Here is a 27,781-nt window from a genome sequence, read left to right on the forward strand (position 1 = left end):
CGTGCTAACATGCTGCATGAGGCAGAGGCGCTCTGACTCGGGTGTCAGATGTGTTCATCTCTGCCTGTGATACGGCGGCGGAGCCGTGAAGCCTCGGTCGGGCTGCTCCACATCTCCAGCAGCCGTTTAGCAAACATCCATCACAACAACAGAAATCCACAGGTCCGGAAAAAATACACTGCGAGCTGTCGCCCAAGGTTTCAGAGTTAAAATCCTTCTTCTTACAAACTCTGAGTTTGGGAAATGAGTCTGCGCGAGGCTCTCCTGGTAATGATGAAAGGGCACGTGACAGTCTACTTATAGGAGGTTATAAAAGCGGCTGTCCTGACCCGAGAGTCGCAGACAGAGCAGGAGGTCAATCATTGAGAGGCATATCCTATAGGGGCTAGACCCTCACTACCTGTAGGAAAAATACGCTATCTGGGAAGGGATGAGAAGTTTCTCAAGCCAGGCTTTTTAATTGTTGAACAAAGAAATTAAACATTTTTATTCTTACAAAAGGAATAGTTGAATTCATTAGCAATAAAATAAACAGCTCTGTTAATTAGTAGGCTATATTCAATCTTGCTTCTGCTTATTCGGTCTGGTGTGACCATTAGCTAGCTTTAAGTAGATATTACCTTTACAGGTGACATCGCTGAGCCAGTTTAATGACTTTATTACTCTTCACTGCTACATCCTAATGTAGGTTTGCATATGGACGGTAGAGACCTGTCCCTACTAATATTTGAGTGAACTCCTTTGCACTTTGTTTGGAGTGAAATCATATAAGATCATTCCGATGTGGGCTGGGCTCTAGGAATGGGCATGGTATCCTCAATTTTTTTTTAACCATAATCATAAAATAAATCAATTTTAAAATGTGCTACTCTGGCTCTGATGCAGCTGTCTGTCTCTGATCTGTAGTTTCCACTCTGTGATCTGGAACAATGTCCCGCCCACAGCACGACGTCACGAGTAACAGCCTATCACGTTGAAGGCTGCTGTGTACACAGACGGTGGACGAGGGTAGCGCCAGTTAACGGGTGGAGCTGTGTGTCGAAGGTAAGACAGCAGAAATTCCTGAAGCTGTAATAAACATCACAAATTCTTCACACTGAAGTTACAACAACACCACACTCTGATGAACAAGTTCGTCTGTTGGTTCAAGACACAGCGAGCGAGAGAGAGAGAGAAGCTAGCGCTAGCTGCTAAGCTAACGTAACTAGCATCAGAATAGCATGTAAACAACTGCTCAATTAGTGAAAGTCCTTAAAAAGAGCAGAGAGCTCTGGGTGCTAGAGCAAAATTAGTGTAAGTTTAAATGTACAGCAGGTAGTTAGTAACTGTAAAGAAAAAAACAGCGACTTTAACTGTGTTCAGACAGAGCAGCAATAAACTACCAGTAACAGAAACTCCACAAACTGAAGATGAGACACTGCACTGACGTCAACACGTCAGTACGTCAACGGTCATGAACTACTGTTGCTAAAAAGACATTTTACTACAGTAGAAGTAAAATCACTGTGTAATATTAGATAAAAGTACAAAGTGAGTCAGTTAAAATGTCTCTGAGTAAATGTGTTAAGTTACATTTTAAGGGAAGAGGTAAAACATGTTATATGGTGATAATAATAATATATAATAAAACTATTAATTTAAAGAGCATCTTTAGGCTGCCAGGTGTATCAGTGCACAGGTGAGAACAGCACTGAAATCAACCAATTAATTCCAGTCAGGCTTATTGCGGCCTGGGCATACAACTGACAATTACTAATATACACTCAGTTGGCAATTTATTAGAAACATCCAGCTAAAACTAATGTAGTCTAATACAACAGTCCTGCAGTAGATCCTCCTTCATGAAGATTATAGTGTACTATTTTGTTTATTTTTTGTTTTTTTCTTCAATTTTTTTTTTTAATTTGAAGTGTCGATATACATAAGAAGATACATTTGTGGTTTTAAGTACTAAAACCATCTCAGTATAACATTTTCTCTCTCAGGCTTCTCTCTGGAGGTCTAACAAGTAGAAGAGCGTTTTGTGTTGGCCCCTGAGCCTCTCTTCTGATTGGCTGAGTGTTCCCTGAGTGATGCAGGCCATGGCCAACCACAGGTAACAGACTGTAGCCTACAACTGTTGCTTGCTAGTCAATGAGCACAGAAATGAGCCGAACACACGATCAAATTTGGACGATGGGTCCAGGTGGGTCATGCTGGGGGCGTGGCTAAGGGCGGTGAACGTATAGTTGTGATATAAAAAAGTTATGGACATCCTGATGGATCGGTTTAGGGCTCAGTTCCTGAATACAGGCTGTGTGCATTTCTCTGTGGCCTAAGCGCTTTGATACTTTCACTGTATTAATATAGAAGCTAGACCTACTTTATCGAAAAAGACATGGAAGTCTCACTTTCTACAATATGGGACCTGAAATCCGGCCCTGATGACTTGGTTCATGGCAGCAGAGAGAGAGAGAGAGAGAATCTTTGGATCTGGTGTGAAATACTTTTGCGTCGCTCAATTGCAGTTGTTGCTGTGACGAGAAATGTTGAGAAGAAATCTATCTGTTCTTTCTCTCTGAGCTCTTTTTTTTGTTTCCTACAGTATTTTCTGTGGTGAAAGAAGTTCAATATCACTGCAGGGAACGAGAGTGTGCTTCAGCTGGACTCTTCCCAACAAATTTCTTCATCTGTTTAATCAAGAAATAGTCACTGGTCTGCAGCTACATTTCAGAAATAATCACTCTACTGCTTTTTATAAGTTTTCATTTTTTAATACCTTCAGAAAACAACATTTAGGGAATGATTCTTACCTTGTATCATAGATGGCGTACAACTTTTTGTTCCCATCAACAGCATTCCTGTAAAACACAAAAAAGCAAGCTGTTACTTTCTGTGTCAGTACAGTGGTGAGTTTGACTGTTTGACCCTGCTGGGGTTTTGTTCCAGTTTAAATCAGTGTCAGAAAACACAAGTACCAAAGTCATAAAAATGCTACAGTTTCAAAAACAACAAATCTTTTAAAATTGAAAAAAGAAATCCACCCCTATACGACAGTCAGTTGTAGGTGAGTTGACCCTAATCCTGAATTAGGGATATATATATTGTGAATGCACAAAGATGAGATATTCTGTGTGTATTCTGAGTTATATTTGTGCTGCTGGCGGAAGTGTATGACACATTGAAATCTGGGTATCAACTAGCAGAATCAGGACAAATATACAACAAATATGCTGTCATTGATCTTTGACTGCATGGAACTGGGGATCATTGCTGTGTAAGTTAACATGAGGCTGTAACTGTAACACACAGCCCCTTAACTTTTTTTCTATTCTGCATATTTTAGTTATAGACAGTTTAGAAAATTGCATTGATGTGATACAGTTACATTTTAAACTCACAGAAGACTTAAACCTTTACTATATGATGATCTCAGGGCTGATATCTCCCTCAACCTGTCAAATACGTGTAACAAACAGTTTGTGCAGTAGATTAAGATAAGATAAGATAAGATAAGTCCTTAATTAGTCTCGCAGTGGGGAAATCTGCAGTGTTACAGCAGCAAAGTGGATAGTACAAAAGAATTGTAATATGAAAATAACAAATACTAAAAATTTACGAAAGATAAATAGCAGATAAATAATATAATGATAAAGTATAGCAACATATTTACAAGTAGATATTAGAAATATGTCACAAAATAAGCATAACGGATATTGCACAGTTTGTGTGTGTCAATTATTGCACATGGCGAGTTTGTCAGTGTTTGGTGTGTGTGTGATCTACTGACTGCAGTATTTGTTAAACAGTTGGAGCTCACCACAATAAATAATGTACGTAAATGGAACAGAAGAGAAGCATTGTATGTATTTAGTGTAACGGGGATCGGTCACACACCCGATCTGGACTGTATCGGGCTGAACCCGATCCGGCAGATTAGATCAGTGCATCCCAACTCTCCACACAATCATAGAGCTGTGGAAAAGGCTCATTTTAACCAGCTGACACAACATAAAACACTAGAACACTGTTATTAAAAAAACTGAAGAAGCACCACATTGGTTTATCAATATAAAATTCCTGTACTGATTATTTTAGTTTTTACACCCACAGACGATGATGTTTGTTCAGAGATATAGTGTAGAGATATAGACACAGTCTGATGGTTAGATGTTTCAGGGAGGTTTGTGTGGATGTGAAGATCCCTCTAACGGTTGTCATTGTTACTACTGATACTTTATCCTTTTTGTTCTTCCCTCTTCTTCCTCCCCGCTCTGCCTCGCCATCTCTCCTCCTCATCTCTCCTCCTCATCTCTCCTCCACTCACTGGCCACATATCCTCCTGCTCTTCTTCTGGCCACACCGCACGCTCGTCTGTGCAATTCACATCAACGTGTATTTGCATTGTACTTTGCCTTTGGATACAGTATTGGATTTTTTGCAGCGCTTGCTGTGTGCTCGCGGTCTCCTCAGAGACCAAACTAAAGGATGGTCAGTCAGCAGAAGTGTTGGGAAGCCTTTATTTTTTCGCTGCCAACCTTTTAATCGCTCTGGGGCGAAATAAACCTCGCTGACAGAGAATTTAGTGCACGTCTTTCTTTCTTTTTTTTTTTTTTTTCCTTCCTTCGCTTTCTCTTTCCAATATGCAATTATTGTGCGCGGATGGAGGTTACTTCCCTCAGAATTGATGCCAAATACTGAAAAGTGCAATCTGCGTGTGAGATTATCTGCGGAGCTGGGAGAAGTTTGACTGCGCAGCGTCTTGTGTGGTAAGCTTTGGCAACTGCGGCTCAGCGCCTGTGCAGCAGAGCGTTGTTATAGGCCAGTGTGCTGTAGGAGATGTAGTGGGACGTGTGGGCATTGGTGGAGAACAGGCTAGTGTGTACCCGAGGTCTGCTGCTGCTGCTGCTGCTGCTGCTGCTGTTTGGAGAGGACCTGCACCGGGTAGACTTAGAGAACCGCGGACGGTGGTGATGAAAGTCAGAGGAACAGAGGTATTCACACTTTCCATCCCGCTGGAGGGGGATCCGTCGGCTTGCGGGGATGTGAGTGAGTGCACGAGTGAGTCGTGAATGAGGGGGGATGCGGTGCAGGGGTGCGTACAGATTTACTGTATGTTAACAGTCCAGCCGCGGTGCAGAAAGGATTGCGGGTTTACAGTTGTGCTTGAGAAGAATCACGGATCAGGGGTGTAGATGTATACACAGTCCAGGTGGAGCCGTCTCATCTCACACGTTTTTAGCTTTGACTGGACATCCAGTGGTGGACAATACAGCTCAGCTCAGCCTGTGTCCTGTCAGGAGTCATCAACTTAACTGAGAAGGTTCATTAGTGAAATTGAAGAGAGGGTCTTGCAGTGAGATGGACGGGCTAGGAGGGAGTCTAACAAAGAGAGGAGGGACATACTGCAAGTCTGATCTAAGAAGAAGGAACTTAGCACTTTGCATGATCAGCTCTTTTTTTCCCCCCAACATCAGCTAACATCTGCAGATCTTACAGATGTTGCCCAGTTTTGTGTTTAGGCAGGAAAATTGCATCTGTACACACATTTGGTTACATGGAGATATCTGCATTTCTGTGACTGAGACAGCATTTGTTATTTAGATATAGTAAGGAAAACATTTGTGCACCTGATACAGATTTAAGGAATTCAGTGAGTGCATTTGTTTTTTTTTTTTACCATGCCAGTTAAACCCTGCAATAACAGCTGATTGCATTATCCTACAGTACTGTGCCTTGTTAGAAAGACAAATACAGCAAGTATTATTTGATATTTATTATTTAGTTTGCACAGTGTAACTGCTAGGACAGGGGAGGGTTTACAAAACATAATTCAAAAAAATGAAACCGCTTTCATTTTAGATGTGAGCAGTCAGCAGTGCTTGTGTGACAGTTAATGTAGTTTTAAGAGTGAGGATATCTTGTTTCAGGAATGGGCGATGGAATGTGCTCCAGCTTTGCAATGAGACGTCTGTGGGTCTGTATCTTGCTTGTGAGCATCACCTGCCGTCTGAGGTAAGGAACTGACTCCTGTAACTTTCCAGGGCATTATAAAGGCACATTTTGAATAATTCACCTCTCAGTCAATTGATATTTTCTTGAAAGATCAGAATTTAAGTCCTAAATCAACTTTTAGATAAGTTGTCCTAAAGGTTATCTCTCGTTTTAAGAGTTTTGTCTTTTTCTGATTTCGCCTCCAAAGTCATTATTTAAAAAAAAAAAAAATGCTCTTTTGTCCAGCCTCTCCCAGGATGTAACTGGAACTCCCAAAGAGGCAGAATTAAATGACAACATCACCATCTTCACACGCATCCTGGATGGACTGCTGGATGGTTATGACAACAGACTCCGCCCCGGACTGGGAGGTAAGCCCACTGAATATATAAACTTCAACACTCCCGTCACTGTGGTAATTAATACAGTCACACACATGCAAGGTGAGAACTGATTATGCCATTAGGAAATGTCTTGGGGGATCTCTGTTTTCTATCTGGTCCAGAAAGCTCTGCGCTTAAACGAAAGAAAAATGTGTTGTTCAGCGTCCGTATCGATATCTCTGCGTGAAAGATTACAGCCTCTCGGTCCGCACAGAGAACAATGCTCTGCACTGCAACATCTGCCGTCTGCTTATTCCAGACAAAGGGAAACATGTCTGTAGTCACGAGGTCTTCCACAAAGAGTCATGACCAGCTTTACAGACCTCCTCTAAATATGATTTAATGGCACTATGAACACACGCTGAAGCTCATAGGTGTGACCTTGAGAAAGCCTTTATTGCTTTCATTAAACAGCAGCTCCATTGTTCTCGGCAGACGGAGGCCAAAGTAGGCGAGACCTGAAAAGTTCACGTCACAGAAGAGAAATGGGAAAAATACTGATTCAGGTCGATACAATAAGTAGAGAAAATGTTTATTTCATACTGATCTGTAATTTTAATATCACAGTGTTTTATGAAACGGATCCCGACAGATAAAACACTTTTTAAATTATGCTTAATCGTTTTAAATTTAAATGATTACGCATCATTAACTCAATTTGTTAAATTAAAAGTAAAATGTGATACTTCGAGGTGTTTTCACTGACTGTATCATGGTTAGGAGCCTTATAAAGTTCCAGTAGGTACTTCATGTATTGAGTATCATTAACTAACACTCATTGTTTAAATTCAAGAGCACCTCCCTTGACAGGCCACTAGAGGTCACCAGAGTCAGACCTTTTTCTAGTTCCTGTACAGCACTGGGGTTTTAATTAACTTTGACACTGTGAAGAGTTTTTGATTTTGAAGCGGATCCTGAATTAAAGTGTTGAAACTTTCATTAACTGCTGGACCAGAATAAGGGATTTGTTTTGTTCTCAAACAGGCAGTAATTCATCCATCACTCCACCTCTGTCCTGGGCTGAAGCCTGGACGATAAACACACTGTAGAAAGTAAACTGTGTGTATAAATTGGATTAGGAAAGCAATCCTTTTATAACTATCGTGAGTGTCAGTGGGTTTTTCACATAGTACAGTCTGAATGGGGAGAATGCTTATTCCTTTTTTTTGCATTTCTAATACGTTCTGATACTTAAAGGGAACAGAATATTTTAGACAGTTGAAAACTTTTTATTAAAATTCAAAATCCTTGAAATACAGTTAGTTAAGTAGCAAATTGAATCAACCACATTATAATTATGTTGAATATGGATGGAAATTGATCTGGACTGAAAAGTGAAATAAACTAGATCCACATTCAGTGCATTTATATTATGCATAACTCTGCCTTATTCACATCTCAGTCCTACTGCACATGACGTACAGCAGCTTCAACAAAGAAGTCAGTGTTGAAACTGACTCCACATCAGCAGTGTCGGTGGTAACATAGTGCAAAGCTTGGTGCAGCTTCCAGTGGATGTATAGTATTTAATTAAATGAATTAAAGTATTGAAATCTGAACCTGGAAGTCGCGTTGTGTTAAACACGGCATCTTTCAAAGTTTGAACAATCAGTTTCTTAACTGACACAAACTCAACCTTCAGCCTCCATCACCGACACCATTAGTCTGTTAAATAGACTAATGGTGAATCAAACTCATCACTTCCAACCTTCACCCAAAGTTTAACCTTTCTGAAACAACTCAAATTCAACCAGTCACCAAACTAATATCTGGATTATTTCAGTATTGTACAGTTTGTTTACCCCCCCCCCCCCCCCCCCCCCAGTGGTACCTATTGTAATCTTGTGTGATGTCACAGGAAGCGTAAAATCTGCAGTCAAGATAAAAAGCTATCATAAAGACTCACTATACACCTTTGTTTTTTACAGAAAAGGTGACGGAGATCAAAACCAACATCTTCGTCACAAGTTTTGGACCAGTGTCCGACACCGAGATGGTGAGAAACTTCTTCTGTTATATTACTTATACTTATACTAAATGGATCAGATCATTTGAGACAATTTGAAATATTTAATTAAAATCCACCTGTAATGCTGCATGCAACACAACCCTCTGTATAATCTATAGATAGTTTAAATAATGAAATTAAAGATCGAAAAATCACATTGCAACGTACTAAATACAAAACAATGTTCTTGTACAGGTCGTTATGTAGGAGTGACATTTACTGTTTTGAATCAACCACACTTTCATTTTACAGTATCATAACAGATTCATCATCATTATTTAGACAGACACATGTTGAAATGAACATGTGAAAGACGCAGAGTCAGTTCTAACATACTATACATAAACTTTATATACTGAATATATACATAGTTGTGTTTTTAGATTCTTAAATGAGGCTCCATGGTTACAAAGAGCTCAAGTTACTTCTCATATGTTTGGAAGTAAACAGTCAATATGTGTTGTTATTGTCCTGTGTAGGAATACACTATTGACGTGTTCTTCCGCCAAAGTTGGAAAGATGAGAGACTTTGCTTCAAAGGCCCGATGGAGATGCTTCCCCTGAATAATCTCCTGGCCAGTAACATCTGGACGCCCGACACCTTCTTCCTCAACGGGAAGAAATCCATCGCCCATAACATGACCACACCTAACAAGCTGCTGCGGCTCAAAGACGACGGGACTCTTCTCTATACCATGAGGTAAGCTCTCCCGAGGCTGACCTTTAATCCTGCCTCAGACCACAGTAGGATAAACACTTCTGTTCCAATCAGCTTTTCAGCTAAAACACTGAGTCACCAGACCTGGCGAGTGCTGTTTATAAATGTTGTATAATCCAATTAGAACTGGACAGATGACTAAGACCTCCATCAGCCTGTAATAGTTCTTTGGTAATGCTTTTTAAGACCCCTGCTGCACTGATACAGCCCACACACTCATACTACATGTCTCAGTGGTGCAGTGATGCGTCATCATGTTGTCCTCGCACTGTGTACCGGAGGTCAGGGGAACTTGAAATGTTTGCTTTGACCCAGCGCTCTGACACAGAACTGAGGGTTTCACTCCTCCTCCTCCTCCTCCTCCTCCTCCTCCTTACTCCGCGCTCCTCTACCATTTATCATGTCACCACATCACAGAAACCTTTATTTTGAAATTAAAACAGCATAACCGATTCTGCTTATTACTGCCCCAGCACTTGCTGCTGTAGACAGGAGTGACGTGCATCTTTACTGTTATTATATTTATTATTATCAGCTGTTATTTTCACTGCTATTGAGCTGTTGGACAAAGAAAGAATCTATCTATCTTATTTGCAGGTTCTGTGACTTAAGAGTCATTTCTTTTATGTGGTTAAAGCATCATTATTAGTGTTTGTTTGGTTTATGGATCCTTTTATACTGTAGACAGAAATATTATATCCTAGATAGAATCATCTCATTTACATCCACTTTCAGTTCAGTGCTGTGTCATCATCTTATCAGGACAATAAATCCTCCAAATCAAATATTAACAAAGGAAGTTAGAGGAAATGGGCATGGCTGCATGTCAAAAAATTACTATTGATCCACTGACTTTAAAACTGCTACAAATCTACAGTACATTTGCGAACACTACAAGCCATTAGAAATGGGTTCGCGATGGGCCGTGTTAATGCATTTGTGTTCTGGGAACAAGGTTATTAGAGAAACATTTTATGCATGCATTACTCTCCTACATTGGTTGTCCACAGAGCGAGCAGTGCACAGAGCCCGAGCTAGTGTAGCATGAAAATATCTCTCAGAGGAAAGACAGAGTGTATTCCAGACTCTCATTGTACTTCACAGTAGATTACATTCATTTCATTCTTCATCTAAAACATAACATGTACCTGTGTGAAATAACATGGATGTCAGCAATTTCCTTCTTTTGTTCCACTGGGTTTTTCCTCTGCTGGTCGGCACTGTTCTTATCGGTCATTATCATCCAGTAAAGAGTCAGTAACCTATAATGTGTGACTAATCAAAGCCATTGATCGCTGCCCATTTATTGTGAAGTGGTTGCTCGGGAAGTAGTAGTTGTAGTTGTGCACTTTGATAGTAACACACTTTGTTTTCGTAATTCATCTCAAATAAACCCACACTTTAAAAAGAAAAACTGCCTCTACACCAGTACAACAGTACTGACAGAGCAGCAGAAAAAACTATTAAAGTATAATTACTGCGGTGTCATTACAAAATAAAAACTTTCTAATAATTAATCTGCTGATTATTTTATTGATAAATGGATCCTTTTTGTTTATAGGATGTCAGATTGTAGTTAAAAAACGCCTCCTGTAATTTCCAACAGCCAAAAGTGCCATGTTCAGATTACTTGTTTTGTTTGACCAACAATTCAAAACACAAACACATTCAGTTTACAGTGATATGAAACAGAGCAAAGCAGCAGACTCTTACATTTCAGAAGAAATGAACTAATCAATGATCAAATGATTATTGCAGCTCTAATGCTGCTGAGACGTCCAGCGTGTTCTTCAGCAGAGAATCAAGATAAACGTCAGAGGGACACCTGGTTTAGTAGAAACATTGTGCATTTTCCCAGTTAAGCTTTGCATAACGCTCCACAAGGGGGAGATGTATGACATAACACCGACCCACCACACGAGCCGGTGACTTTCAAAGGCTGGTTAACAAAGAGAATAATAGCGTGTCCTGTAATATCACACTTTCACTCACAGATCAAGGTCAGTTGTTTTGTTGTGGAGCAGATTTTTCACTAAAACAGCTGAGACAGCAGATGGTCTGTGGTTAATTTTAAACTTTATATATGCATTGTGGCACAGTCATATAGTATAGGTCTTATCAGTGGTGGAAGACTAACTCAGATCTTTAAGCAGCAAAAGCGCACTCTAAAAATGTTCCGTTCAAAACTTAAAGTGCCCAAATTAAAAATACTCATTATGCAGAATGGTTCCATACAAGATGGTATCTTATTATAGTGGTTTGTTGTAATATAATACTATTTTATTTTGATTTTAATTATTATTTATAACATATAAGCGGTATTTTAAAGTCATAACTGATCAATGTGAAGCTATTTTAGCTACTTTATGCACATTGTCATATAAAAGCTTGTTCCAGGTCCATACTGAAGCTGTATCATGTTTACACTGACTAAAGATTGTTGTTTTTTTAATGGCAGCAGCATTTCATCAAGTCTATTATTCAATTAGTTGATTGGCAGAAAAAGATGTGCAACTATTTTGTTGTCAGTCATTTTTAAGCAGAAATAATGAAACAATGGCAACAATGCCTTGGTTCTGCAAAGTTGTGATGGGTGTTTTGTTTTTTTTGAAAGTTTCTCAAAGATTAATCGAGAAAAAAAAAGCAGATTAGCAGATTAATCGATGGTGAAGACATGAATGAGCTGCAGCCCTGTTTCTAGATGTGCATCATTTCGTACAGTTCTTCCCAAAGTTTCAGCCTGACGCGTTTGGTATCTTCTGATCCGCACAACAATCTGAAATAAAGTTCATGTAATTTGGCTGCACAGCTTGAGTTTGAAATGAATGAGCCACCAGCAGGTTAATCTACAACAATGCATCATATTTTATAAAGATAACTGTATAATTTGTTTGTTAAGTATTAATTTGTAAGTAACTAGAAAACAAAAGTCAGATAAATACATTGGACTAAAAAGTACAATGTTTCCCTTTTGAATTATTGTTGGAATAGAATTAGAAAGCAGCAGAAAATTGAAATACTTTTGATGTACAGTCCAAGCGCTGCCTTCGTGTGACCTAGTATTGGTGTGTGATGTTGTAGAGCAGACAGTGTCCTGTTCCTGTTCTGTGTCGTGGCGTCACTGGGTGTGTGTGTGGATTTTCATGGTGATGACAGCAGCTCTGACTGCTACAAGTGTGGCCAGCAGAGGGCAGCATTAGATAAGGCTGTGAGGTTCACTGCCCCCCCCACCCCCCTCGTGGATGGGCAGTGGTTAACGCATCAGACCCACCACACGGGTTTATGTTTACTGCTGTGTTTCCAATAAAGCTTTATTCATGCTTTATTGCAGCTGTGAAGGCAGGTGTGAGCCTCACGCCTTAAAATAATCCTCAATTGTTTTCTCAAATGATTCTCAGGCTTATTGTTGCACACAAAACGGCATCATTTCTTCCCAGACAGAAATCATCATGGGTCCCTCTGGTGGCTCAGTCGATTATTGCTCTGTGCTGGGAAAGTTACATTTTACTCAGCGATCAATAATCTGAGACTCACTAATGAAGACAAACTGTGATTTTCATTGGTTAATGGTTCTATATAAAATTAAGCAGCTCCAAAATGAAACACATTATTTATAATAAAGGGATATGTTGATTAGTGAAAATGGGTGGTGGTGATGATGATGATGATGATGATGATGATCACACAGTCAATTTATTTTCTGATTTCTTCTCTCAGACTGACTATATCAGCAGAATGCCCCATGCAACTGGAGGATTTCCCCATGGACGCCCATGCTTGTCCCCTTAAGTTCGGAAGCTGTGAGTAAAGACGCCTCTAAGCGAAACACACACATGCAGTGGATAATCACATGAATAATAATGCAGGAAAAAGAACGGTGTAAATGTTTCATGTCTGCAACCTCGACTCCGGTGACACATGAAACAAAGCATTTGAGGTGACCAGTGAGAAAAGCAGCATGACATCAGTGTCAGTGACTTTATCCATACAGAGGACACAGGGATGGATGTACCTCGGCGTGTTTGACGGCCTGTGTCCCTCAGGTGAAAAGCTATTGTTGTGGTGCAGGAGATAGCCATGCAGACACTGACACACTGCTCCTGATTAAGCCATTAATCAACATGTCAGGGCTGCTCTCCTGCATCCTTCACTGCCTCAGCTACATTTAATGGGAAATATTTGAAACACACACAGTGGAAACAGCTGCAGTATGAGCACACACACACACACACACACGCGCGCACACGCACACACACACACACACCAGACCTGCAATTACCACCAACGTAAGATGTAAAGATCCAATCCTGCACCTTGCACATGCAGAGCTAAACCACAGCCGTCCTCATGACTTACTTATTTACTTACTTACTGTGTAAGCTAGTTAGGTTGCGTCACACGGCTCCAGTGGTACAAAAATATCTGGGGAGCTCCTTGTCTGGTAATCTGAAGATTAGCGTTTGAGGTCTTCCCTGCTGTTGACGTATGGAGGGTTAGCTCGGGCCTCGTCTCAGAGGCGGAGCACGCCGCATGCCCTGTGGCGTGACATTTAGCCATTCCCACGCCCGCGTCGGTCACCTCATCCCCCAGCTGAGACGGGGGGGGGGGGGGGGGGGGGGGGGCTAATCAGAGCAACTAACCAAGACAACCTCGTACTTGACACCAAGTTAACTGTGTCAATTAACTTGTCCGGGAGCCCAGAGAGTCAAAACCAGTCAAAAGTTTAAATACAGAAGTCTTTACTTGGGATCCTGTAGAATCAGGGACTGATATTACAGCTGGATGAGATACTTGAATGCAGTACAACTTTATTTACCCTTACAAGGGCAATTGTATGCAACAGGACACTCCCCAGCTCAGTGGATGCACATACACAATAGATAGAGGAGGAAAGAAAAAGCATCCATCTGCTTATTTGCACATTTTCAATTCAGTTCATACAAAAACCTGCTAAAAACTCGGAAGCGTCGGCTGAGGTGGAAACGTTCGAGAACCGATAAAAGCAAAGTACAGTGGAAACAGACTTTTTGAATAGTGGTTGGAAATATGCATTAATTCACTTCTTCTTTTCCTTTTTTTTGTTGACTGTCAGGAGGTTCAGTTTAGATTTGTGCCACATTTGGACAGAAACATGGCTAATGTTAATCAGTCAAGAAAATCTGAGGCTATAAGATTAAAATATACATATATATGAATATTACCATAATCCAGTGTCTCAGAAAAGAATCATTGAATCTCCTTGTTGAACTAAATTTAATCTAAATTTTTGACTCATCCGGCAGCCGAACACACGTGACGTTCTTTCCAATAATACCACAGAGCTACTTCCTGTCCTAATAATGCATCTCCTGCAGGAAAGCTGGAAGTTAACCCGTTTCATAATCCCTGAATAATAATAATAATTCTATTCAGTTTTTGGTGACCTAAACTTTACCTGGGCCAGTTTATCATTCATTAATCATAACCCATTTAAAGTTATTCACTGGACTCACTCGAACTTCAATAAAAACTGTCAGAATGTGAGTGCTATAAAACCTTTGACAGTTAGTGTAATTGGTAATAAATACATTAAACATTAAATGTAAATATCCAAAAATATACTATAATATAATAGTTTAAAAAATAAATAATTAAACCAAACAAAAAGCATTGATGTGATGTCAATGTTATATTCATATGCCTCAGTGTTTGACACATTTATGTTCCCATTTAAAGGGTTTTTATAAAAAATCTCCATCTGCAATGGAGGTGACATGTTGCTCACTGAAGAATAAAAAGTGCTTTTAAACAACTTTTAAAACATAATGTGACAGTAAAGATACAGCCCATGCAAGGTTATAAGCTGTAAAAGTTACAGTGGTACAGTATATCCTGTTTCCCCCCCCGACTCCATTAACCCCAGATAATCCTTTGACCTAATGGACAGCACTCACCCCGGGGCTCAAGGCTTTCAAAGCTCCAGTAGACCTGCCCTTTGCCATTGTGTTAATCACCTCTCATGGACTGAAATCTACGATCTGTGTCGTTCTCTGGCTCACGATTCTTTTACTGCAGCTCCAAACAGTGTGTGATATAATTGTCTTGGCTTCAATTTAAAGGAAGTATTTATTTGCTGCTGTTGAGATTTGGTGTCAAGCGAGCCGCATGTCCTGGTCTGAGCAGGTCTAAGACTTGGTGCACACGAGAGGATTTTAACTTTTTAAATGTTTAAGATCACAAACATAATGACAGATTTAACCGATTATAGATAAGAACTAAAATAAGAACGCACACGCCAGACGAGGAAGTAAAGATGTGAGTAAGTCCACACACTTGAAACACAACAAACCTGCGTGGTCAAAACTAAGGTTAATATTATGTCTGTAAACACAGCAGGATCATTCGGGCAGATAATTGGTTGGGATTGGGATCACCTCTGCGATTGTTGGGAGGGCTGAATCAGTCCCAGAGTCGGCCCAATCGTGCTCTATTGTGGGGGCCGCATTATGCAGCTGTTTACATTTAATCCCTGGCAGCCTCACACATGATAACGTGCCATTTTGCCCCCATTTACTCTCTCTAAACCTCTTCATTGTGATAGCCTACATTTTCCCTCTTCAGCGTATCCACCTTCACGTTTATTTGCTATTTCGCTTACTCAAAACGGCCAGTACCACTCACGGCACAAAGCTAAACCCAGGACGCTTCAGCTGAGCCTCGGCTCCGTTCCTGAGTCCCACCTGGCAGAACTGGTCAGGTCTTAAGAGAAGAAGCTAAACAACAAGATATAACAGGAAGAAGATGGAGGAGTTAGGTTGTTCTGTTAGCTGCTCTCTTCTTAGACTTATCTGGTTTTGTTCTGCTTTGTGAACACAAACTGGCATTTAGAGAGAATTACAAATGAATAATTATCCGTTTTTTTAAACTAATATATTTAATTGATGTTAAAGCACATTAAACACTCTGCATCCACAGACACAGTCCTTACGCAGTTATAATTTTAAATTGATTTATTGTTGTTTCTTGTTTTCCCTTCCTTCCTCCACCTTTACTAATAAAAACATTCAAATCAAGTGTAAGACCACAGCAGGCCGTCTCCAGCCTCATTTCATTTACAACAATAACATACAAATCTTAATGCTGCGCTCTTCCAGGTCTCTAATTCATAGCTGAAAGTAATAGCATTGCATCTCAGAAATGAATAGCAGAAGTCCGTCTCACAAATGACCTGAAATGCAAATAGAAAACAAAAGGAGACAGAAGATTGTCTCCCCCCTTTCAGACGGTCTGTTGACCCAGTCACCCTAACAGCTTATTTTTTTCTTTTAGATAACACCTTGGTGCTTATTAAAGTGTGTCCCGCGGTCGGATATATGCAGATAAGCCGCCGTTCATTAGGCTGTTTGTCTCACTCTCATGTCAGCCCATACGTCTCTCTGCGCTTGTCGATGGACAGAAAACATGGGCGGGAAGGTAAGACGTGTGTCATCATTCTCAACAGCTGGAGCAGAGGCGGCTCTAACTAGTCACAGGTCAGGTGTGGTGAAACAGCCTGTGGTGGAACAGGAGAAAGGGCACACAGCGGGAGAAACACTTGAAACAAGCCAAGGAGCTGGATAAAGCCTGTGTCTGCAAATTCATAAGTGCGTGTAAACCAGTACAGAGTGCAAGGATCGGACGGTTTGACATTTTCACACTCTTCACGCTCCTAAAGATCAAAAATAAAACATACTGTTTGCTGTAGGTATAGATGTTATTGCTGCATTTGCTGCTTATTTAACATAAGTATTGACCCCCTCATCTTCATAGTTACATTTACCTTTAATTTCTCATCAGCATGACTTATAACAATCAATACTGTTACTATGCCCCATTACCAGCCTGCCTGTCAACCAAAGGTCACATATAAACTAAAGTATCAAAGAGATCACTGAGTGCTGTAAAGGCTCCCTGTGTTTCTGTGTCATTCACATACAGTTTTGATCCCAACGTAAGGAAGAACAGATGTTTAATACTTGAATTATTAAACATTTATTAATTATTTAACTATTATTTAACCGTACTGAAAGAATATGACATGTTTGAAAATACTGGTCAAACTGAGAGAAGTGGATTACTGAACTGATCACAACTGGAGTCAACTGTTATGGACATAAGTTGAAGCTGACAGCCTAGAAAAGCCAAAAAATATGTTTTAATGTCAGTGACTCTCCAGTGTTGGCAGTTGATTTAACTTGCTTCCCCTGAATGCAGAACATACATACAGACCACAGAATGGAGGTTAGCAGTGTTAATGTGTAGTATGCATCAGTTTTTAACTAATATTTGCTAAAAGTTATTCAGGGCCGGTTCTTCTTCGTGCCATTAATGTTTTACAGTGACTTCAGAACACAATGCAGAAAATGCTCCACATATTAACCGTCTACCACAGAGAATGTGTGTGAGTCTGCATGTGTGACACGTTTACAGTTTCATTAGAAATGATGGTGTGTCGGACACCGCACTGTAACACACTTTAAGAATATCTTCATTTTCAAGTCCATCTTAAAAGTCAGCTGTTCATATAAACAGGTATGTGAGTATTTTTTGAAGACAACTCCAATTAGTTTCCTTGCTAAAGTTTACTGTAAAGTTTTAAAGAGTAAACAAAGGCATTCCTCAGAAAGTGATGAGACTGAGGATAAAACCACCAGCACAAAAGAAATGAATAACTCCATTTGCATTACCAGCCTGATTTAGTTTCAATGTAAGTTATATTTATTTATCCAGTGGAGCTCTACTGTATTAGAGGAATAGTTTAACAATTTAGGAAATATGTTAGCATAGCACAAGACTGGAAACGAGGGGGACAGTTAGCCTGGCTCAGTCCAACGATAACAACATCCACCTACCAGCATCTCTGAGGCGCGCTCGCTCACATGCTGCGTCGCATTTGTTTAACGATGAAGTGTAAAAAAGGGACAACACTGTGAGCAGTTATGGGCTGGACTATTCCCTGGTTGGAAACAGTGACTTCCACTTTCCCTCAGCCTCACTGTATATTCATTATTGTCTGACAGACGTCTGCCACTTGTTTCTGATTCTGACCTAAATTTCAAGAAGCTCTCTTTAAAACAAGGTTATTGTGATGCCTTATTGCTTTAAGTCATTTATTCCTTTATTTGATTTTCTAAACATAGGTCTCTCTTGCAAAATAGATCTTGATCTCAGTGAGACTGCCTGAAGGTTATAATAATTTCATATTGACAATTCAAAATCAATCAAAAGCACAAAACTGCAGCTTGTCCAGAATGCAGCATTAACACACATAACCAAACTATGTAACCTTCAGTGTTTGATTACACTGGCTTAAAGTTCATTTTTTATGTCACTTTTAAAGCAATGAATGGCTAAGCCATTACATAATGTGTCTTTTATCTTCCTATGTACAAAGTGCAGCTCTCTGGAACGTCCAATGTAAACAAAATCACCAGGGAATTAATTGTAAGTGATATTTTTTTAGTCATAATTTTCTCATACAACCTGCGAGTACTGTGCGCCCTTAAAAGGAAATAACAAATCCAACTGCTCATGTAACACAGTTGTACAAAGACATGTTTGAGACAATGTGGAGTGTCTTTGAGATGATAATCCACAGACTGGTTGACTGGAGTCAATCTAAATTGCTGTGAAGTCTTCTAACGCCACAGTTGCTGGATTAATGCAATACTGTTAGATTGGACGCTGCACTGCAGTACAATTGAGACACACACACACGCACGCACGCATGCACGCATGCACACACACACACATGCACACAGATTTAGAGCATCTACAGTATGTGTGTTTGGTTTGTACTACAGAGCGAGTGAGACTGTGTTTGCAGGGCTTTCCAGATGAACCTGAATGAATGACGGACTGTTTATTCAGAGTATTTGTAAAACATCAGCACATGAAAGAGGCAAACAGAATCACAACCGACGGTAAACTAGCAACTAAAATATGAACTGTACAAATCCAACCGGTCAAACCCTGTGAGCGAAACCGAGACTCATTCAAGACAATCTGTCAAACTGTGCCAACCTTCACACATTAAATCATACCATCAGTAACATCTGCGTATTGTGATACACTCAAACTGATTACATCAGATCCAAACACGAGCTCTTTAACACTGACACCAAGTTAATCTCTGTGAAATGAAGCAAAGTGGGTGAAAGGTCAAGTGTTGTATCCCAGCCGGGCCACATTTCTTAGCTAGCAACATCTGAGACGACGAGGAAGAGGAAGAGTAACAACAACGTGAAAACAATTTATAGTCTTTGCTTGGTAGGAAAAGATCCACGGGCAAATTGTGCAACTACTGGACAATTTCTAATCACGGGAACATTTTAGGTGTTGACATGAAAGATCCAATATTTCCTCTCTCAGGCTTCTCTCTGGAGCTCTAGCAACAACAGGTCTGTGAGCCAATCAGAAGAGAGGAGGCTCCGAGCCTCTCCTCTGATTGGCTGACTAAAGAATATGACTTTTTTGATAGTGATTGAATAAAAATACAAAAGATTTCAGGTAAAACACTCAGAGAAACCAAATCCTGTAAAGGTTTGGATGGTGGGTCCAGGTGGGCGGGGCTTGGTGACTGCTTTGTTGTGACATCACAAAGTTCCAGAAGTCCTGACGGCTGGTTTTAAGGCTCAGTTTCTGAATACAGGCTGTGTGCATTTCTCTGTGGACTGAGGCTTTGATACTTTCACAGTATTAATATAGAAGCTAGAGCTGATCTATAATCACACTACACATGGACACAGACCTTTACACTGGATTGGACCTTTCATATATATTGTGTTTGCTTATAAAGAATAAGGCTGGGGTTATCTTTAGTATCTATTAGTTTGTGGTCAACACAGACCCTGAAGAGACCAAAACCAACAATGAATTTATCATACAAACAACAAATTATGTCTCTGCGCCGTGTAGTGTTCCTCACAGTTGCACTGAAGGACATATTACTTTATTATGATCAATGTAAATGTAGTTTATGTAGAACCATGCTGGGACTACATTTTTGATCTCTGTATCTGCTCTGTGTGGCCAATGAGCTTCTCGTATATACTGAGCTCAGAAGAAAACGGTGGCATGTTAGTTGATTTTCCAGCACTAAAAGATGGAAAAATAAATGGACTACGTGAGTTGATCTGCTTAACAGTGACTTGTTTTTTGTTTTTTTTTTACGACAGAGTACCTGCACCTGTAAACTAACATGTCTACAAACGCAGCGCTTACATAATTGCATTGACATAACATTTCTTTTTTATCAAACTCATCTTTGCCTGAGAGGAAGTAGCAACAAAATCTCATAGTGAACATGACAATAATACACTGAACATGTACTGAGGCGGGAGGGCATTAACTTTGACATCCGCTGTTTCCCTCCACAAATCAGGAGCAATCTGGACTTCAGTGTGTTGCTCAAGAACACTGACATATACTGTAGATATGATGGCCGGGGAACTGAACCAACAACCTTACAACTAATGGTCAACCTGCTGTAACTACGGCCAACCTGCCTCTCCTGTCTGTTAGGGAATAGTTAGACATAGCGATTGCACTTGGCCTCATTAGTGATCCATATTTTAGTAGGTGACACTTCAGTGATGCAGTGATTCAAGGCCACAAAGAAAACAGATGTGTGAACATGTTGTAGTTTGTTTTTTCAGGTGTGGGGTTACTGCACCGCCTCATGTTACCCTGGAGAACCGTCTCCTGATCCACACAGCAAACACTGTAAACAGGAAGATTAAAAGCACTGGTGTCCAATCAGTGCTGCCAATAACAATTGATTAATCTGAAGATTATTTTTTGATTAATTGATTGTCTCTCACTCTCCTGTGTGCGTGTGTGTGTGTGTGTGTGTGTGTGTGTGAAGCACATTGCAGCTCTCATGTTATCGGGTTCAAAGCCTCTTGTTTTGCTCCTTAAATGTCAGAGAATCAGTGAAAACTGCTCTTCATAATTTACAATGACAACAATTTATCACTCAAACAACTGCACTGAAGAAAAGAAAAATCCTAATAGTTACGGCTTAATTTGCTGTTAGTCAACTTATCATTAAATCGACTCATCGTTCCAGCAAATCAGTAAAACTTGGCTGAGTTTAGTCTAAATCAATATTAGGAGAGAAAGAGACTCTCCTAATTATGATTTGATTATATTTATGATTTTTCTTTTTGCATGTCTCTGATTCTCTCCGTGTCAAACTCGCTCTGTCTGACTGTAAATCAGCTGCTTCCACGGGTATCGATGAGGACGTGTTGGTCTGCACCTCCTGTCGTCACACGCTAAATTACAGTCAAATTAAAATTGTGCAACAGCATGCGTTCATTAGATATTTTTAATTTTAGTGAATGCAGAAATCAGTTATGTCTCTCTTTGTCTTGTTTACTCAGATGCGTATCCGGTCTCGGAAGTGGTCTACACGTGGACCCAGGGAGCAGCCAAGTCAGTGGTGGTGGCGGAGGAAGGCTCTCGGCTCAATCAGTATCATCTGATCGGTCAGACCGCGGGGACGGAGGACATCTACACCAGCCGAGGTAAAGTGGAGCGAGAGTGAGGTGCCTCCGGACGACCAGGCCTGTGACTACAGACGACTGATCCCTCCGTATCGTACGCACGGACATTTACGTCTCAGCCGGAGTTCATGATGCCGCGTCCTCACATCCCTCTCTCCTCTCCCACAACGGCGCTCACGTACAGTACGGTAGCTTCAGGCAGCAGCACGGTTATGTTAAACCCCCGGCTCCGCCCCCGTTTATTCAGCTCTCTGTTATTACAGCGTGCGCCATCAAAAGATGTTGTGAGAAGAAAATGTTTTCAAATCAAGCTGGATAGAGACAATGAATGAATCACAAGGATTTGAGAATGCCTCCCACACATAGCCAGCTGCCAAGAGAGGATAGCTGGGGGTGGGGGGGAGAGGGGGGCAAAAAAAAAAAATCACTTATCCATGGTCTGAGCCAGTGGGTCTGTAGGGTTAATCCGTACGCAGGCCCATCAGTTGTGCTTTTACTGAGTGACGTCACGGCTCACGGATTGGCTGCTGCGGCGGGGACACGTTGTGGGGGGGTGACTGGGGGGCGCAAGCGGCATCTGCTTAATTCTGTTATGTAAAGAAGTATGATAATACATTTCTGGTGCTTGTTGGGAGTGAGTTTATCACTGGGATGGTATTTCCTATAGCTGTGCTGTGTAGACACCGATCGTGGCTTTAGCTGGATAATGTAACGTTCACTGTTCAGTTGGTGCGGCGGGAGAAAATCCAGCCGTGCTCACACTGGTAGGGGCGTGTGCACCCCCCCCCACCACCGACTCCGAACGCTTAACACACAGGTTGCTGTATTTTCTGTAACTCCTTCCCCACCCCACAGCGCTCAGATCAGTTAGAGAGGGGTGACACACAGAGCTGGCATGGCCTTAATTAGCATTGCTAATCTGAGGTACAAACCCTCTTTAACAAGCCAAGAATAGCTCAGCAAAGTGCTCACACTGGTCGGAGGTGACCTTTGACCTCGCAGGTTAAGCCGAGGAGGATGAGAATATAGGCATGGGAATTGAATTGATGAGAGGCGACCCTTGTAATTTCATTACATTACACACACCAGCGCTCTCAGATCAAAATAGAAAGCGGCAAAGCTCAACAGATGGTTTCAATCTGTACTTACCAGTTGACCAACATAGCTGCATTGTTCTCCGCTATGAATGGCAGTTCCCCACAGGCACTCCAAAAACTAATCATTAAAATCCACCACAACCGCATTTTCTCACACCTTGGAGATTTCCATCCACTTCCAAGTCCAGCAGGCGGTCAGATCAGAGCGGGGTTCGCCCTGTCGTGCCACCACAGAGCGGGGCTGCTGGCCAGTAGTCCTCGGAGCGAAGGCAACACAGGTGTCCTTTTCCTTAAGGACATGGTGCTTGTCGCCGCATCGCACAGACCATCCAAACTTTTCCTCCGGTCCCTCTCAACCCCCCTCCGCTTCAGTCATCTGTGCACCTGCTGTAATCACCTCTGATCCAGGTCTGTGCTGGTGCTCGAGCTCAGGCAAGGCAAAGATGTATGTCCCCAATCAAGTGTGGCCCGGCCTGACAGAATGGGATGGACTGTCTGCTGCACACACACACACACACACACACACATGCACACACACACACACACACATACACACACACACACACTCTCACACACATAGAAAGAGAGAGAGGCAGAGACAGAGGGAGAGCGAGGGAGAGCGAGAGAGATATACAGGATGCAGATTGTGACAAGGGATTAGCGAGACAGAAAAATCCGATTTTGCCAGGAGAAAGCAGCAGTCATCTGTGGATTTTCTATAGTTTATCAGACTCCGTGGCTCGACAGGATTTTTGACAGAAAAAAAAAAAAAAAAAAAATCCTTCAAATGCAATCTTCAGTTGGTTAGCAGGATATGATGATTTCCCCACCAGCCTGTTTTTCAATAATTCAGCTCACGCTTTCACATTTGGAGCCAAAGTCTGGCCCGGAGGTTGTCGGGTAAAGTTTATTTGTAGAGCCTTTAATCACAGTTACAGTCTGAAAGGACTGACTGACTGACTGACTGACTGACTGACTGACTGACTGACTGACTGAGATGAACACAATCCGAAACAAGAGATTTTTAATGACAACAAGCACGAACCACTTCATTTAAAAAAGGGAAGGTTGTGAAGAGTCCCTCTGCTAAAATGCTAAGAACACAACGAGTCGAGTACATTTTTATTTTTATTTATTTATGTTCACAACAGAAGGAATCTCAGGAGACGTTTCAAATAGATCAGGTCTGCGCAGCTCAAAACAACGATAAAGTTGGAGGCTAAAATGTGGCGTTACTTGCTGTTGTGAAATGAGTAATGACTGAATACTGCACAGGTGAATTTACAGTGATCTTATGAGGTAAATAATTTGTCCTGTTGGCAGAGAATAGAGAGGCATAAGGAAGAAAACTGTGTGAGTCACATTGTACTGAAAACTTTGGGTTGTTTTTCTTATAGAATCAGGCGGCTTTGTCTTTCAGGGAGTGTTCAGTGACTTATCATTATATCTGTAACCTTCAAGTCAAGTGGAAGCAGGTAAACTCGTGTAGCAGAACAAGAACTTTATTGTTTTCTGTGAAGCATTTCAAGGCTTTTTTGGGGATTTTTCTGGTTCCATGTTCAGCGTTGTTTCCAGCTGCCGATGATTTCAGCTTAAACTGCTCTGACAAACACACTGACTGTCTGTCCAGCACCGACCAGCAGACTCAGGCTCAGTTAGCAACTGGCTGGTGAACACGGTGAAGCATTTTGTTGTTATAGAGTACTTCCCTCTGGAGTTGGTGCAGAGCTAAATCAAGAGTGAATATTAGATTTGGATTCATCACTTGGACAGAAGCACGACTCCAAATGAAGGTTAATGTTCCTCCGTGTCTGCTGGATGTGTAAATAAGCAGCAGTTTGCTAACACATTAGCCAGAACAACTTACAAAGGTGATGATGGTGTAGTGTTCACAGCGTGTTGCGCTGCCCCCAAGTGGCCGAAAAACTCAATTAGTGCAGGTTCAAGTGGGAGCATGTAGTTCAAGCAAGAGTTAGTCCAGGGTCAACAGGACGCTGTGTAGGTTCATATAAAAAGTGCAAAGGTGTCATCATTACATTACAGTTACTATAAGAAGAAGTGAACTGATTTTGGGATTAAAGAGGTAATGGTCACATAAGACCTGTGTGTGGGAGGAAGGCTGTCAGACCAGGAACACACTGATCATGTTGCTGTTTTGCGGGAAGATTCATGAAACTTGAGAAAAATCAAACGTATCAGATGGTGATTTTGTTGTATTTGTTCTGACAATGTTGTTTCCAAATGAAAATGTGTTTTGATAAGACACATACCTTTTTTTTTTTTTTTTTTTAACAATTACAATTTGAGAAAACTAAAACGCTCACACACTGAGACAGTCCTCCTCCTCCTCCTCCTCCTCCTCTGTGCTGCTGTAGGTCAGTACACCGTGATGATGGCTCACTTTTACCTGAAGAGGAAGATCGGCTACTTTGTCATCCAGACCTACATGCCCTGCTTCATGACCGTGATTCTGTCCCAGGTTTCCTTCTGGCTCAACCGGGAGTCTGTGCCGGCGCGGACTGTGTTCGGTGAGTTTGGAAAGATGCACACAGACGCATTGACCAGTGAAATATATTAGTTGATTTTGTGCATGAATATTTCTAAAGAAGCCACTAATACATGCACAACCTGATCCGTCTATAATGCTCTGAAACGTGTCCTGTTTTTACTACGATTTAATCTGTTGCAACGTCTGGTTAGTAAAACTGACTGACCCAGTTTTCTCCACCCCCAGGTGTGACCACAGTGCTCACCATGACCACTCTCAGCATCAGTGCTCGAAACTCGCTGCCTAAAGTGGCGTATGCCACGGCCATGGACTGGTTCATCGCCGTCTGCTATGCCTTTGTCTTCTCTGCCCTCATTGAATTTGCTACGGTCAATTATTTCACCAAGAGGAGCTGGGCCTGGGATGGAAAAAAGGCGATGGAGGCCCAACAGCCCAAGGTATGTACTGTAGGTGTGTGTGTGTGTGTGTGTGTGAGTGTGTGTTTATTTCCTTGTGTATATCACATTGTGAGGACTCACATTGTGGGGAACCAACTCTGAAACAGGTCCCAACAAGCTGGTCTCCACAACAGTTTATTGTGACACAAAGACTTGGTTTCATGTTGGAGGCTAGAGAATGAATGTAATCAGTGGAGAGTCCCTACGACGATGGCAAATGATTGTGTTTCACAGTTTGGAGGAGGTGTTCCACATTACAGTTAGACAGTACTCAGCCTGTAGCTCATGCTGTCAGTTATAAGTTGGTAGTAGGGCTGTGCAGATGTCACAGATGCCTACAGGCACATTGTCCTCTGTAGTCCTAATGAGGGCTAAACTGTGGTATTAAAGTGTCACACAGAGTTTGGGTCCTCTAGTATTTATATTGTGTCTGAAACAGAGCAGAAGTAAAACATACTGTATTATGACCTTACAAAGCTGATATGAGTCACACGCCGGCAGCACTTGAGTTCACGTGTCTGGCTGATGAATGTAAGAGCAACACTCACTCTCAGTTTAGCTCGGTTTTGCTCTTCACCAACTCCTAAATGCTCCGCTGTGTTAACCAGCTGGTCACTGCCTCTGTCTGTGCACCGTTTGATGCTGTGTACAGTGGGTTTACCGGAGCTGCCGGCTGTGGCTGGAACAATGCTGACGAGAACCGTCAGAGTTAAACAAAACAGCAAAGTTGCTAAATGCTTCACTATGTTCATTAGCTGGTCGCAGACGTTGTCCCTCTGTTGTTTGGTGCTTAGCAAGTTCCTCATATTGGGTTTATCAGAGGTTTGACATTGAAAACAGCTGCCTGCTGCTGCTGGAAGTCAGGTTGATGAGGGTGGAGAGACAGATCCAAAACGTTAAAGTTGCAGGCTGTAAAACTACAACAGAGAGGAGCTGTAGAGTTGTAGTCATTTGAGCCATTGTTTATATAACAAGATTGATCAGTGCAACTTTAAAGGTCCCATATAGTGTAAAGGTCTGTGTCCATGTGTAGTGTGATTATAAATCAGCTCTAGCTTCTATATTAATACTGTGAAAGTATCAAAGCCTCAGTCCACAGAGAAATGCACACAGCCTGTATTCAGAAACTGAGCCTTAAAACCAGCCGTCAGGACTTCTGCAACTTTGTGATGTCACAACAGAACAGTTATTGCCCTCAGCTATGCCCCAAGCCCCGCCCACCCGCACCCACCATCCAACCTTGCAGGATTTGGTTTCTCTGAGCGTTTTACCTGAAATCTTCTTCATCTTTATTGGATCACTCAGAAAACAGTCAGCCAATCAGAAGAGAGGCTCAGAGCTCCAGAGAGAAGCCTGAGAGAGGAGATGTAAAACTACACTGAGATGATTCTTGGTTCTTAAAACCACAAATATATCTTCTTATGGATCAACCAGAAAAGTGTAAAATATTGGACCTTTAATGGGGAAAAAACTGAAGAAACCTTTGGCACAATCTCTTCAAGATCTGATTCACCGAGCTACAGAATCACATCCTCAGTCAGACGGACACATTTACTGTTATAATGATACACATCATAACGCTCCAACAATCACCACTGACCTCTGTGAACCAGAAACTAACACTTCTATTTTACACCGTTGTTGTTGTTACACACGGACCAGTTAACGCCACGGCAGCATCCTCCGTCAGCAGCCTGGTAACAAATCCACGCCGCTTGCCCGTCCTTCCTCCTCCACTCTGTCACTCTCTTCTCTGTGCTGCTCCCTTCTAGTCGAAGAGTGGTGGTGTGGGAAGTGAGGGAAGTAGTAGTAGAGTGAAAAAAGTCCACTTAACACATGACAATAAAGTAAGAGGTAAATTAGCCGAGATGTAGAAGTTAAAAAAACGGTGGATCAATAAATTCACGGCTCAGGCTGCCAGCGTTGAGGCACAATGCCAGTTCATTATCGCCCAAGGTCATTGATCCCCGTTTTCAACCTTCACTGGCCATCTCTCACTGTTCTCTTTGTGTTTTTGTGTATGTGTGTGTGTGTGTGTGTGTCATTAACAAAATGTTCAATGAATGTGCAGCACCGTTTTTTTTTGGCCAGGGTTGTGTGTACGCACGCTAAATCAATGCATTTTTTTT

At 41.4% G+C, this 27,781-nt stretch overlaps 2 protein-coding genes across 5 annotated transcripts in view; one reads left to right on the top strand and one right to left on the bottom strand.

Moving 5' to 3' along the window:
* gabrb3 (gamma-aminobutyric acid type A receptor subunit beta3) overlaps positions 1 to 23,328 on the bottom strand; it is a 50,287-nt gene extending 26,959 nt beyond the window's left edge. For both annotated transcript variants that reach the window (XM_023413287.2, XM_087175850.1), the window contains exons 1-2: positions 22,759 to 23,328; positions 2,793 to 2,840 (exon numbers count right to left, since the gene is read on the bottom strand). In XM_023413287.2, the coding sequence (XP_023269055.1) occupies positions 2,793 to 2,840; positions 22,759 to 22,853 (143 nt within the window). In that variant the 5' untranslated portion in view covers positions 22,854 to 23,328. The remainder of the gene's footprint in view (positions 1 to 2,792; positions 2,841 to 22,758) is intronic.
* The window catches only part of gabra5 (gamma-aminobutyric acid type A receptor subunit alpha5), a 30,899-nt gene continuing 4,011 nt past the window's right edge, over positions 894 to 27,781 (top strand). The window contains exons 1-9 of one of the 3 annotated variants that reach the window (XM_087175852.1): positions 894 to 1,044; positions 5,910 to 5,994; positions 6,220 to 6,344; positions 8,285 to 8,352; positions 8,844 to 9,064; positions 12,800 to 12,882; positions 21,487 to 21,630; positions 25,082 to 25,234; positions 25,441 to 25,652. In XM_087175852.1, the coding sequence (XP_087031978.1) occupies positions 5,912 to 5,994; positions 6,220 to 6,344; positions 8,285 to 8,352; positions 8,844 to 9,064; positions 12,800 to 12,882; positions 21,487 to 21,630; positions 25,082 to 25,234; positions 25,441 to 25,652 (1,089 nt within the window). In that variant the 5' untranslated portion in view covers positions 894 to 1,044; positions 5,910 to 5,911. Of the gene's footprint in view, positions 1,045 to 4,298; positions 4,749 to 4,770; positions 4,974 to 5,909; positions 5,995 to 6,219; positions 6,345 to 8,284; positions 8,353 to 8,843; positions 9,065 to 12,799; positions 12,883 to 21,486; positions 21,631 to 25,081; positions 25,235 to 25,440; positions 25,653 to 27,781 lie in introns of those variants that run through there. The other 2 variants (XM_023413290.2, XM_023413289.2) reach the window with 2 other exon arrangements.

Source organism: Seriola lalandi, unplaced genomic scaffold (assembly GCF_002814215.2).
Source record: "Seriola lalandi dorsalis isolate HSWRI2012SDOR001 ecotype SW California unplaced genomic scaffold, Sedor1 jcf7180002054511, whole genome shotgun sequence".
Taxonomy (NCBI): Eukaryota; Metazoa; Chordata; class Actinopteri; order Carangiformes; family Carangidae; genus Seriola; species Seriola lalandi.